General features: G+C 37.2%; 2 protein-coding genes across 2 annotated transcripts; both read right to left on the bottom strand.

Moving 5' to 3' along the window:
- Positions 1-8,457: 8,457 nt before the first annotated feature.
- Positions 8,458-9,120, bottom strand: LOC110875343 (disease resistance protein RPV1-like). The gene has a single exon (XM_022123539.1). The coding sequence runs from the start codon at positions 9,118-9,120 to the stop codon at positions 8,458-8,460; it is 663 nt and encodes a 220-aa protein (XP_021979231.1).
- Positions 9,121-9,814: 694 nt separating this feature from the next.
- On the bottom strand, positions 9,815-11,908 carry LOC110875342 (formin-like protein 13). The gene is made up of 8 exons (XM_035976842.1): positions 11,816-11,908; positions 11,512-11,553; positions 11,332-11,412; positions 11,156-11,246; positions 10,813-10,907; positions 10,561-10,632; positions 10,029-10,088; positions 9,815-9,880 (listed from the first exon to the last, which is right to left on the bottom strand). Exons 1-8 carry the CDS (start codon positions 11,906-11,908, stop codon positions 9,815-9,817), a joined length of 600 nt encoding a protein of 199 aa, XP_035832735.1.
- Between the last annotated feature and the right edge of the window lie 2,171 nt (positions 11,909-14,079).

The following is a 14,079-nucleotide window of genomic DNA, read 5'->3' as shown; positions in this document are numbered from 1 at the left end:
CCGAAACCTGTGATCTGTGCATGCATGTCGACGAAACATCATGAGGTTTCGTCGACTGGTACCTTATATAAACAAGACTGAAGACACAAGTAGAGAGAGCGAGAGAACAGAGAGCTTAGATCAGAGAGTTTATTGTTATTTCGTATCGTATATTTCTGTAATAAAATCTGTTGATATTCTATACAAGTGTGCTTTAAACGTTATATATTTGTCGTGTTCATCTCTCGCTCGGTTTGTGTCGTAACGTGGATTCCGCACTCGTTACGGTATTTGAAACAAGATCTCATAGTTGTCCGGCGATCCGAAAACGGACCTACAAGTGGTATCAGAGCGTAAGGCTCGATTTCTTGTTGAAAACCGAGTTACCGGTGTGATTTTCGAGTGGGTTTTGAGTTCTTCTTGCATAAATCTTCAAAACCCAGTTCCGTTCTTCATGAAAATTATGTTTTAAAACTCGAAAATCGGTGTTGTTTTGTTTAAAACTTGTTAAAAACATTGGAGATCTTTAAAGGTACAAGTTGTGTCGAGTTTCTACGTCAAAATTTATTGTTCGGAAATTTCGTCAGTGACCGGAAACTTCATATCTTCATGAAACCTTCAAAAAGTTCATAAGTGTTCTTCATAATATCAACTTTTTGATTCTTTGTAAACTTACTGTTCAAATTGTTGGTGATTTAAAATTATATCTTGTTTGAAAATTGTGTTATCAAAAGCATGGTGGGCTGTGTTTGGTGAGATAGACATGGTTTGAGTTGAAAATGATGTCTTGTGTCAGACATAGGATAAGGCTTCTTTGAAAAGCATGCTAGTCAATGATTTTGTCAAAGATTTCGTAAAAAGTTGATTTTGATCATTCTGGTTTCGTAATCAACATAAGTTTCGTCACTTAGAATTTAATCATAGGTTTCGTCCAAGCTTTATCAACTTATAGGTTTCGTCAAGCTCTATTTAATAAAGGATTTGTCGAGTAAAGGAGTTTCGCCAAAGATCATTCAGTTTTCGTCGCTATCTTAGTTTCGTCAAAAGTTAAATTTCGCCGAGGTTTCACAATCTTAGGGTTTCGCCAAACTTTATTTAATCAAGTTTCGCAAAACTTTATTTAATCAAGTTTCGTCGAGCATCTTTTAAATAAAGGTTTCATCACTTAAGTCAAGGTTTCGTCGGGCAGTGGTTTAACACAAGTTTCGTCGTTTATAAAGAGGTTTCGTCGATTAGAGTGTGTCACAAACAAGTTTCGGCATACACAAGGTTTCGTCGATCAGAGATTTTTACAAAGTTTCGTCACAAAAGAGTCTTCACAGAACTTTCGTCGAACATAAAAGTTTTGTTAAGTATAGGTTTCGTCAAACCAAAGTTTCGTCGAGAAACTTGTGCATTTTTCACAGAAGCTTTTCATATCTATCATAACAGTTTATTTTTAAGTGGTTTAGCCAGGTTTTCACTTTCATATATCAATCATGAGTTGTACTAGCCCTTGGGATTGGAGTACGGAACCGAGACTAGGTGAAGATCAGACATCCGCAGCCGTTTGGTTAAGAAATGTCATGCCACCACAATCTATTAGTGCAAATCAATGGGCATTGGTGACGAACCAGAATCAAAGCATTCAAAATCTATTGATAAGTGAAAGCGAAACGGGTAGCAACAATCGCCCGCCAAAGTTGAATCACACGAATGAATATCCGACATGGAAAGGACGTTTTCACACGTACGTTCTAGGGCAAAACACCGAGTTATGGACGTGCTTCATTTCGCCATATAATCAAGCTCTTGAAGAAGCAGGATCAAATGCCACGACCTTTATGAACATGCAAGAAGCCGATAAAAGGCATATGATCTTGAGAAGAAGGCGTTTTCTATTCTCACACAAGCACTCCACAAAGACATTTGTCATCAATTCGGCTATTGTACCAGCACGAAAGCCTTATGGGATGCCTTGGTAGCAAGAGGTGAAGGAAATGCGGCTACAAGAAAGACGCGGCATGGTCTATTGAAAAAGGAATTTGAATCATTTCAATTGTTGAACAACAAAACGCTAAATGATATGACAACTCGTTTTTATCATTTGATTAGTGAAATGTATTCTTATGGTGTTCTTGCAACTCAACAGGAAATGGTTGCAAGGTTTGCTGATGCTCTACCCCCGAAATGGAGTTCTTTCATTGAATTGCTAAAGCATACGGGTAGCTTAGATACTGTCAGTATCTATGAATTCATTCAGAAGTTGGAGCACAAGAATGATGAAGAAATTCGGAAAGCTAAACGAACTCATGCTCCTCAAAATACTGAAATATACCTCCCGGGTTTTAGCTCTTTAGCTAGTTCCAGTTCCAGTTCAGCTCAGCAACCAAAGCTACAAACGGCGTTTATGTCCAACCCAAGTTCGTTTCCGTTTCCACATTCAGCTCCTCCACCGGTTTTCGATCCAAGTGCATATCTTCCTCCAGCGCATGTTGTTGCTCAAGCTCACGCTTTTTCAAAACCTCAATATAATCTAAGTGCCTATATTCCAACCCAACCGCAAGCTCAATCACAACCTCAGCAAGCAAATTACAGTGACACCTTTCATTCCCAAAACCCCAACACCGTCAAGTTGATACTTCCAATCTTTCAAAAGTCAGTGTAGAAGTTGCAAAGGAACATATGGAACTTCTCAACACAATGTTCAGTGCCTACTGTGGATTGGTAGCAGGTCAAATTGGAAACATCAATATGACCAATGAAGATTATTAGCAGATAGACCGTGATGAAATGGAGTTAATGGATATCAAGTGGGCGTTTGCAAGTGCTGTTAGAAGGGCAAAGGATTTCATGACTCGAACTGGAAGAGCAAGCTTGGAAGGTAAAAATGATACAAAGTACGGTTTTGATAAGGATGCGGTAACTTGTTTTAATTGCGGCGAAAAGGATCACTTCAAACGTGAGTGCACCCGACCAAGCAGACAAGGCAATCAAAGTCCCTTCCGAAGTTAGACAAGTACATCCAACGCAAATCTAGGTAACCGGGAAAGAGGGATAGTAGCTGTGAACAACACCACCAACCGAGACCAGTCTGGACCATCAAACACCAATCGAGCATTAACCATTCAAGCTGATGAATGATGTAATTGGTCTGTACAATTCGGAGATAATGATCAAGGAGGTGGAATTGCATGCTATGCAAAAATCATCAATCACATCAAGCATGTTCACAAGGAAGAGTTTTCTGAAAGTGATGATAGCTCGGGTTATAGCGGGAGTTCAGATGAAGAAAGCTCGAATGCGGGAGATTATAATTCTGAAGATGGATCTTTTTCTTATCAGACTGCCTTTATGACGAATGTCTCGGCCTCCACAAGTCAGGTAAATTCTGATCCTCCTACTCCTAGTGTTTGTAAAATGTGTGCAGAATTGAAAGAGGAATCTGAAAAGGTTCACAGTCATAATCAAAGTTTAGTGATTGAGCTGTCAAAGTGCAAAGAGGCAAGCATGGCTTTAGCTCGAAATGAAAAGGATTTTAAAGATGTTATTGAAACGTTAAAGAAAAGTGTTTCCGAATTAACAAAAATTGTTTTCAACAAATAAATTGGTATTAATAACTACATTAATATCATTGAGGAAACAAAGAAAGAGCTAGCCGTTGCCAAATGCGAACATGATGCAATCAAGCTCAAATTGGAGAGTTATTCAAACTCTCGATATGTGCTTGATCACATTATCGACGTTATTGACGATCAACAGCAAAAAGGGAAAAGAAAAGGCATTGGGTATAAGGCGTGTCCGCCCCCTTTGAGACACAACTATACTCGAATGCCCGATGAAGAAGAAATGCCACGTTTTTAACCCAGTGTGCCTCTTGATTATGTGGAAGTTACTACTGGTTTAGGGTTCAAATCGGACAGTTCCTCGAGTACCTCATCTGATGGAATAGACACTACAACGTTGACGAATCAAAGTGCTCCAATCATTGAGGACTATGATTCGTCTGACGATGAATCAGATGTGAGTGACCAGGATGAATCACTTGATCAGATGAAAGGAGTAGAAATTCCTGTTGAGAATTACATTCTTTGTGATCCTCCTACTCCTGCTGTGCAATCTGCTGTAAAACAAGTGATTAATCCTGTCAAGGAAGTGAAGGAATCTGTGTCTGCCGATAGAAGTGATAACGTGTTGTACACTTTAGTCGGTGATAGTAAAATATATTCAGACAAAGATTTTCCAGTAAAAAACGTCAATCAATCTTTGATTGACAAAGTGTTTGAAGATACTACAAGTAAGTTTTTGGAAAAAGGGATCCCGAGAGTTTCTGTAACTCAATGTGATCCAATTCCAAAAGCTAAAATCAGAAAACAATTTGGAAATCAGAAACCACCGACAAAGCAACAACCTATTGCTGCTAAGGGTAAACAACCAGAAAGGCGAGCTCAAAAGCCTAACGTTTCTCAATCAAAATTTGAAACAAAGGGAGCTCGTTACAAGAAAAAGGTTCAGAAGATCAACTTCGTGAAATCCAGAGGGACTGATAAAATTGAAACTTTCGAAAACAAATCCAACACGGATTTTGTTAAACAAGTTAAAATCTTGAAAAGAAACAGTCAAAACAATTACATACAACACACAAACGGTTATGATGTAGGACCAAGTACCTCAAGATCACGAAGTTCATCATCAAGCTCTTACAGTTATGATACTCTGAGGTTTGTTGAGTGGAGATCATGCTTTGAATGCTGTGAGTATGGACACATTATCAAGAACTGTCCATATCTCACAAAAGGAAAGGCAAAGGTTGATGCCCCCCGTGGTAACAGTTACCATAAAAGATCTGTTTCACCAAAACAGGACTCTCGTCTTGTTAGACAACGAGAAAAGAAACAGAAAAAACAACAAAGAAAAGAAATTGAAAAGGTTTTAAAACCAGAGGTTTTCCAAACAAAATCTGTTAAATCGGATGTTAAACATGAAAAACAGAAACAAATTTGGAAACTAAAAACGGTAACTGTGTGATTGAAGAAAATGTGTTTGTTGAACAAACCAACCGGGTGTGCGGATGCCTTGGCATGGATTGAACAACCGCACACTACTTCTCAAAGAGAATGAAAAAGACCTTCGCTGGTGCAATGTGGAAGACCAGCCGGACCCAGAGGTTTCTGATCTTGTTGCTGTGAAGAGATTCCGATTATCAACCTTGAAATCCACACCGGGTGGATATCCAGTTTGGGAGAGTACTCAGATTCCGATTCCTGACAATGCACGAAGCAGTTGCAGGATACGGTTTTGAATTTCTAATCTCTCCTATACTTGTCGATATTTAAGCTTCTTTATGAATTATTATCATCTCGTACAGCTCTCTTTGGCCAGACACGTTGAACTCGAATATCACCTCACACGTGATTGTTTCACTATGAAACTCGTCAATGTTGTTATGGTCCACACCGATTAGTGACATGCCAACTGATTTTTTCCAAAATTCGATAAATCATTTATGACAAAAATTTAATTTTGGTAAACGGCGTTGAGGTAAAACATGAGTTAACCAACATCGGGAAATTGTTTTTGTAAATACCTTTGTGTTTTTCAAATTTATCATAGTTTGTTGATTTTAGGGGGAGTAAATCCAAATTTTAAAATCCAAAAACATCGAAAATTTTCAAAAACACAAAAACAATAGAAAAATAAAAATGAGTTTCCTGGCGAGAAAAAAGAGAAAATGATAGTACATCAGTGGTCTGTTGAAACATCTTTAAAATGAACTTAAAATGAAAAACGATATGCAGCTCTATATAAGATGTATCGGTAGGCTCACAATCATTTTAAAGTGTGCAGGGCGATATAAACCTTAATCGACTGAAGACCAGATGGGAACCATTCATTAGCATATGGTCTTAGTACCGAAATTTCGTTTGAGAGATTGCCGAGGTTCTAAGATATTCGGTCTTTATGCTGTCTTATCATCTGGGTATCATGGATGTATCTTTTACCGAAAAATAACGGGGACGCAAGTCTAGATCTTCCATGATACCATACATACGTGTACATACTGCATACGACCTCAATAAGTGATCAACAATCACATATCCAAATCAAATAAGTGATAAAATATCACATTTATCCGGGAGTCAAGTTCGTCTCTCTGCTATACGATGTACTGACCTGTTCACGGACTTGCTCCTATGCCCTCATGCATATGAAAATCAAGTTCCTCATCAATAAGTGATTCTATCACATAGGGCTTGTTTTCAATCAAAAATAAGTGAGTATCTCGCATTTTTATACGGTCAAACAGATGATAAACGGTATACTCACCGGTAAGATGAACTCTCGTGCATACCTTGATACGGGAATGTGTCATGTGTGGATGAACACTGGTCGGTAAGTATAAATCATACACTAATCGTATGCCCTCGCCATGATTACATTTGATAAGTTGAACTTAAGTGGACAACAATACCGATAATTGTTATAGGATGCTTATCTTAATGTGAACAAATTGAACAACAAGAGCGTTTTGGCGTGACCATACACTGATATGATTCTCTTACACTCGATACTCGCAAAAATATTGTCTGTAAATATTTACTTAATGCTTTCAGTTTCTGCATCTCTGTATATATTTATTTATTGCTTTCCGTCCTTATATTTGAAAAACGAAAAATATCAAAAAGAGTTTAGGTGTGTTTTAATATAAACTTTATAAAATCCAAAAATATTTTACTTCTAGTTTATTTTTGATTGACCGATGTTGGAACTCGAGTCTATCCTACCCAAAAGCCTGATTGTAAGCCGGAAAACAATTGCATTTTCATAAACGGTCGAAGTTAACAGATTTTGAAAGTTAAAGGACTAAAACTGAACATTTTCTAAACTTTCAAACTGGTTGTCGGTCGGTAGTTGATTGAAAGATGGTCACATATGTGTCGTTTGTTTATGTTAACTATATTCCAAGCGTTTGTTCTCATTACGCGTTTAGCTTTCTTGCATGTGCAGATGTTACATTCAATCTAGCTAAAGGCGAAGAGAACGTGATAGAAGACGAGCTCTGGAATGAAGACACGACGTGAAGGCACTCAAAGGATAAAGATGATGGAGTTGCCGATGACCCTTCATCAACACCACAAGGATCTGAAGAATTGACGATCAAAAGATTCACGAGCATAACTCAATGGAGAGTTTATTTTAAGGGAGAGTTTATTAACGCACTTCCTAAATGAAATAGGTAGTTTGTTGATACACTTTCTACTTACGACGCGTGAAAACCTTTGAAGATCCCCCGACATGAAAGACATGGAAGACGAACCATCACAGCATCATTCAAGGGGGAGTTTGTTGATACACTCCCTGATTGTCACGTGAAGACTCTGCAGATCCGACAACGTGAAGAACAAACCATCACGAGTAGCGTCCAAGGGGGAGTTTGTTGGTAAACTTTATGTGGACGCGACTCGACTCGGTTCGATTCGGTTCGGTTCGGCTCGGTTAGGTTCGGCTCAAGCCCGACGTAGCGACATTCCTCTATCGTGCGCCGCAGAGTTCGACACGCGAAGCATGAAGAGCCGTGAGCAATTCCCGATGACACATCACCATGACATCATCATGATGATGTCATGATCATGTCACAAGTTTGACTAAACTTAACAAACAGAATTTTATGGAATTCTTGTACGTAAAGAATGCATGTTGGGCCGAAACTTCCTTGTGCCTTAACTCACTTGGGCCGAAACCTGTGATCTGTGCATGCATGTCGACGAAACATCATGAGGTTTCGTCGACCAAGGTTTCGTAAACAAGACTGAAGACAGAAGTAGAGAGAGGGAGAGAACTGAGAGCTTAGATCAGAGAGTTTATTGTTATTTCGTATCCTATATTTCTGTAATAAACTCTGTTGATATTCTATACAAGTGTGCGTTAAACGTTATATATTTGCCGTGTTCATCTCTCGCTCGGTTTGTATCGTAACGTGGATTCCGCACTCGTTACGGTATTCGAAACAAGATCTCGTAGTTGTTCGGCGATCCGAAAACGGACCTACAGTGCCTCTCCATGATTTTTGACAAGGGCTTAAAAGACCCCTTAACCCACTCCATCAAAACAAAAGTAAAACTAAATGGATTCTATATTAATAATTTATATCAATGAATGTATGTGTCCTAAAAACACTACTTCATTTCTTTACAAGTCTTAGGAGCATTCATCCATGTCCCTCCCAATATTCAAAATTTAAAGCAAATGCTACAAAAACTTCTTTTTCACCCTTCATCACCCTCTCTTTCCACTTCCCTATGACTATCCCCCTAATTTTAAAATATGGTAGTGCAAGCCCCTTAATTTTCGGCTCTACTATGTACCCCTAAATTTATTATTTTATTTTTTTAGTTTTTCATTTAAAACCATATTTTCAAGTTTTAAACTTCAAAAATACAAGTTTTAAAACAACAAATATCCATTGATTATAAGGAATAATTAATAAAATATAGTTTCTTAAGGATTGAAGTATAAACATGAATAAACGGAGAGAAAGCACATATACCATGAAAGATCCAAGCCAGTCAAATTAGCAACCTCTGTTAGTGCTGCCTTCCACCGCTTAACATTAACCTCTTTCCATTTTGACTCTTCTCCTCCTTGTACATCAAAACATTTTGACATGCAGGCCAAATTAGCAACCTTTGTTAGTGCTTTCAAATTTGACCATTCAATAGTGAAGCTTCGTCTTTGGTTCCTGACATCTGATGGATCAACCTGATAAAATATAGGTAAAACGAAATGACCGCAATTCTTCCTTTGTTCAAGGATCAGCCAGAGCTCATTTAGGCACCACCTGGAATTCGCATAATTCTTAGATAATACAACGATAGAAGCCTTAGATTGGATGATTGCTGTCTCGATTTCCGGCTTGAGTTCTTGGCCTCTGTGGATATCATCACTGTCTCTAAAAGTGCGAAGGCCTGCTCGGAGTAATGCATGATAGAGATGATCTGTAAAACTATGACGAGTATCTTCACCTCTGAAGCTTAGAAACACGTCATACCCCAACCCCATGGTATGATTGTGATTTGGTCGTGAATTGGATGATGAAGTAGAAGCCATTGAACCATTTGGGCCTGAAGTAGAAGATGAAGAAGAAGAAGAAGAAGACGCCATTGGAATTAGTAGATTAGAGGTTTTTGAAAATATCTCTAAAGTTTAAAAGAGGAAGCCGTGGATATCAATGCATGAAAATTATGTTGGTGTCAGTTCCAATTTCTTTCTTATGCCAAAACAAAAACATTGTTGACGGTTCCAATTTCTTTGTTATGCCAACACAATAACATTGTTATAAAGTAGTTATTATTTTATTTTGTCTTAAATAATACAACAAAAATCGTATTTCTCTTTCTAAAACATAAATTTATAGATAAATTTTAAACATCTTTAAATATAAAAAAAAAAGGCTCAATCTATTCACACACCCACCCACTACTACAAAAACAGAGTATTATATGGGTTTTAAGACGGTGTCAACACCGTCTTAAACTACACCGGTCTTATTAGACGGTGTTCAATTTTCAAATCAAAACAAACCAATACACATTCAATTCCAAAATAAACCCGTAGACTTCCAATTCAAATTACAATCATTTGTTGAATGCATAACAAACTACGTTAAACTGTATAAGTAAACTACATATAATCTATATATAAAGCTAAACTAACGAAATACCTAACTCGCTAAAGAACTTCGGTTGAGAAGCACATAAGTTATTCCAGACGATCAGAAATATAGGTTTATGATGCAGAAAATGGACCTTTGAATCTGTAATCTCTCCATAACTTGCATGCTCTTTTGCTACTGAAACTAATTGAGGGAGCTAATACGCGTCTTCAACCGTGGTAGCACTGTGTTGATAAGTTGAACCAAAATCTGCAAAAAAAAAAGTACAAGAGTAAATATGAGGTTTAGCAGCATTTTAGAGATCAATCATTGTATAATTCTGCACATTTATGCCAATACGCAAACAAACATCTGAATGAAATTGCACATCATGAAAAAGAATCTAACGTGCTCTTACCTGGTTTAATTTTTTTGCCAGTTGTGGCACACCACAATAATCTGCAAGGTCATTATACGCCTACATATTATGAAAATAAGTTATTCCAACCAGATAAAAAATGTTAAATACAATTGTCAAAGGTAGATAAAGATGTTAAATACAATTGTCAAAGGTATATACAATTTTCATCCTGTTCGTTAACTCCATCCATTTTTCTGCGTTAAGTCGGGGGTATTTCCGTCTTTTTGTTAACTTAAAGGCCAATTCAGTCTTTTTGAGAGGTATTCGGTCTTTTTACATAAAGTGAAAAAGACCGAATTGCCCTTTAAGTTGAAAAAAAGACGGAAATACCCCTGACTTAACAGAGAAAAATGGATGGACTTAACGAGCAGGATGAAAATGGCATTATTTTAAACCTTTTGGATCCAGATACGAAAAAACAAACCTTCGCACGAAAGTCACAAAACTGGCCAAACCTCAGGGACGAAAATGGCATTTTACTCTCAATTATATTATAAAACTTGTGAAAATTTCGGACTAGATTTATTACCTTTGCTGCAGGTTCCAAACTGCTAAGATCCTTTGAAAAATCAAGAACTTCAGGTAGTTTGTCAGCAAGCACCTACAAGTATCAAACAGAGCTACCATGAACCAAAGTGAATGTAAGCACAAAAGGTAGTGCACTACTACTTGCCGATTTCTGATTAGGTATTACTGGTAAAACATTGATGACTTAGAGAAGAATAAACATGAAGCTAAATATGAAGATCTTTTCAGTTTATAAATGGAAAGAAATGAGTACCTTACTGATGTAATGCATGAGAGTCATTCTATTGTTCCTTGCTAGTGTATCTGCAAGTTTTGGGAGGCTATCTAACCTGAACCCGATTGCAGACCCTAAAACAAATTCAAATTATTATTATTAATGAAAGTGTGAAAACAAAACCAATTTGCATCATAAAGAGAACAAACGCATCTTCTAATAGCATGATAATATAAATAATATACCCCTTGCAGTCCCCTGGTTCAAAGCATTTCCCAACTAAAGAATCATTTGCATGACTCTCTTTAGTTTACCAGAATCCTGGTCTGAAAGAAACGCATGAATTATATAAGTTTTAACAGATAATATGATCATCGATCACCTGCAAGATCAATGTACCATGAAGAAAACTTGAAACTCGCCTGTTCTACAGCCGAATTTACTATGTTTAAGCTCTTCCTAAGACAAGAAACCTAAATGGAAACAAATCTTGACAGTTAGATCGAAATCCAAACCTATAACAAGCAAAGGAGGCAAGTCGTGAATCTATCACCTGACCTGTGCATTGAACTGTAACCTGGAAGAAAAAACTCTAAGCTTAGATTCTGTACGTGGAACATTCATTAGCTCCAAGAAGGACTGCTCAAAATATATAAAGATGCGTCCATCATGTTTGGTTTGATTTGTAGATAAATTTCAAATTAACTTGTTTAAGTTGACAAAATGTGTATTACAAACCTGTTCATGTTTTCCTAATTTATCCTTCTCTCCTTTGTATCCCTGAGCACAAAAGCCATTACTAATCATGAACAAATGAATAAAAGCTCCGAGTACATATCAAAAACACCTAATGGAAGTAAAATATCAAAGATACATACTAATCATGATCGGGACCATGCTTAAACTTGCTGCAATATTGGTAAGTGTGCAGAAATATCCATACTTTTGGAATTAGATTCCAAGGACTTAATTCACATATTTCTAGCAGTTCAGGGTTTATTCTGTCTTTTAATCCTTTAAACTGTTTTTACTAACAGTTTACGTGAAGCAGCTCCGTCTCCTCTTTTGTTGGATAAAACTTTAGGTTGTCCACTTTATCAACATCCATTGCTGAGTCTTCCAAAGCTAGAACCATGATCCTACAAATGTCACAAACTAATCACTACTGGATGACTGTCAAATCTTAATTACAAATTATAATATATACATAGAATTATAGTTGACCGTACCATCAATTCATTCAATGGTATTTTGACCTTTAAAAGCATGATCTCACAGTTACATGCAAAGAATTGCAAGGTCATTAATACCTTTTGACTTTTCACTTCCTTTCTCATTTTTGTAAGTCTATAGGGTGTGGTCATGACCCTTATGGTCATCATGACCCTCTACATCAGCGCCATGTCACCCACTTTTAATCCATCATCCAAAACCACTATCCTAAGGGTGTGGTCATGACCAAAACCGCTAATCTCTTATTTTAATTTATTTTTGTGAAAAGAAAAAGGAGATATTGAAAAAGGAAAGGAGCCTCATGGTTGTCATGGTTTAACCATGTGAACCATGGTGGATGAGACAAGAGGTTGGTATAGCAATCCATTAATGGTCCTACGTGACATTGATGACCAAACCCATGTTCCCCCACCCTTAAGCCTAATATTCCACCAACTCATAAAAACCCCTAACAAACATATTAGCCACCACTTATATTATTAAAACTACATTTTCTTAATTTAATTTAGCATTCCTTGATCCTATCTTAAAATAATAACCAAAATCCCAAATTTTGGAATATCAGACCAATGTAGCATACATTTGTTACCATTTTTTAGAATGGCTGTGGAATTTATTTCACACCCAAACTAAATACACAACACCATCTAGTAAATAACTAGACTGTAAAATACACACCAAGTTCGTGTCCCAACAATTTTAAAACTACCCACTCTTGTACCCCCCCACAATTTATTTTACAAATCAAACTACCTAATCCGGGAAATACCCAAATCCTAATTTCTGAAGTACTTTAAATCTTCATTATGTGTGTTTAGATATAGATTCCAGTCAAAGAGGAAAACAAAACAAAATTCAATTGAATCTAATATGTGCAGAGTTCCAAACATCAGTTTAAATTAGGGTTTAAACAAATCACCAAAAAGAAAGGATGCAAGCACAAGGATTCACTTATCTACCTGTTGTAAAGAAGCCGCAAACCACCTACACGCCGGAAAAAGCATCACGCCGGAAATCTGGAGGGGGAGATTTAGGGCTAGAAAGAGAGCGACGAGTGGGAATTTAGGGCTGGAAAGAGAGACGATTAGATTTGGAGGGAGAAAAGTAATTGCGTGAAGGTGGGAAATTCTCCCGCTTATAGTCCAGATGCCTTTAAAACCCTAGCCATTTGATCCACCTTTCATCAACGGTTTCTGTTGCTTCATCTAATAGTATAACGCGATGTTTAACTATTAGACGGGGTTCTTTTGAATTTTCTTAAATATTTTAATTAAAGTGTATCATGTTTATAAGACGGTGTTCAAAAACAACACCGTCTAAAGGTTGCATAAATTAGTATAAGACGGTGTTTAAGCATTAGACGGGTTCTTTTGAATTTTGTTGAATATTTTAATCAAAACAACACAATGATCATATAGGTATTGATTTTTAGACGGTGTTATTGCTTTAACCCCGTCTAAAATATATATTCAACACCGTCTAATACTCCATTTTGTAGTAGTGGCCCTGTCTATTTGCACACTTTTGGTGCCCTAGACACCTCGTTTAGGCACTGAAATCAATGGGCTCAGAGTGGGATGTCGGGCACTAAATTTAGGGGTGTAGACGCCCCTTATAGGTCTAGATGTGGCGTCAAGCAGGTTGGTGTTTTTTTTAGTTGAAAAATGTGTGTTTTGGTGGAGTAATTTGATTGCTTTTGGAGGGTGATGCTTTTTTAGTGAAAAAAATGGGTGTTTTATTGGGGTAATTTGAGTTGTTTTTGAAAAAAAGTTTTATTTTTTGTATAGAAATATTTTACGGTTTTCAAGATCGGCTCTTTAAAAATATTTGATCGTTTAAATATTACATTTTTTTAATATTTTACTTTTTCAAATACTAAATACCAAATATGAACATGCACGAGGTCTATGCCTTCGGGTCTGAATCTGGATCTGGGGGCTGCTGCTGATGATGATGATGTGGTGCTCGGGGTGGTGGGAGCGGTATGACAGGCAACCCCCTCTCTGTCTCTTTCTCTGTCTCTGTCTCTGTCTATGTCTATGTCTATGTCTCTCTCTCTCTCTCTCTCTCTCT

This window comes from Helianthus annuus, chromosome 9, assembly GCF_002127325.2.
Source record: "Helianthus annuus cultivar XRQ/B chromosome 9, HanXRQr2.0-SUNRISE, whole genome shotgun sequence".
Lineage (NCBI taxonomy): Eukaryota > Viridiplantae > Streptophyta > Magnoliopsida > Asterales > Asteraceae > Helianthus > Helianthus annuus.
Note: the sequence above shows the minus strand (reverse complement) of the source record. Positions and strands in the feature narration are given on the sequence as shown.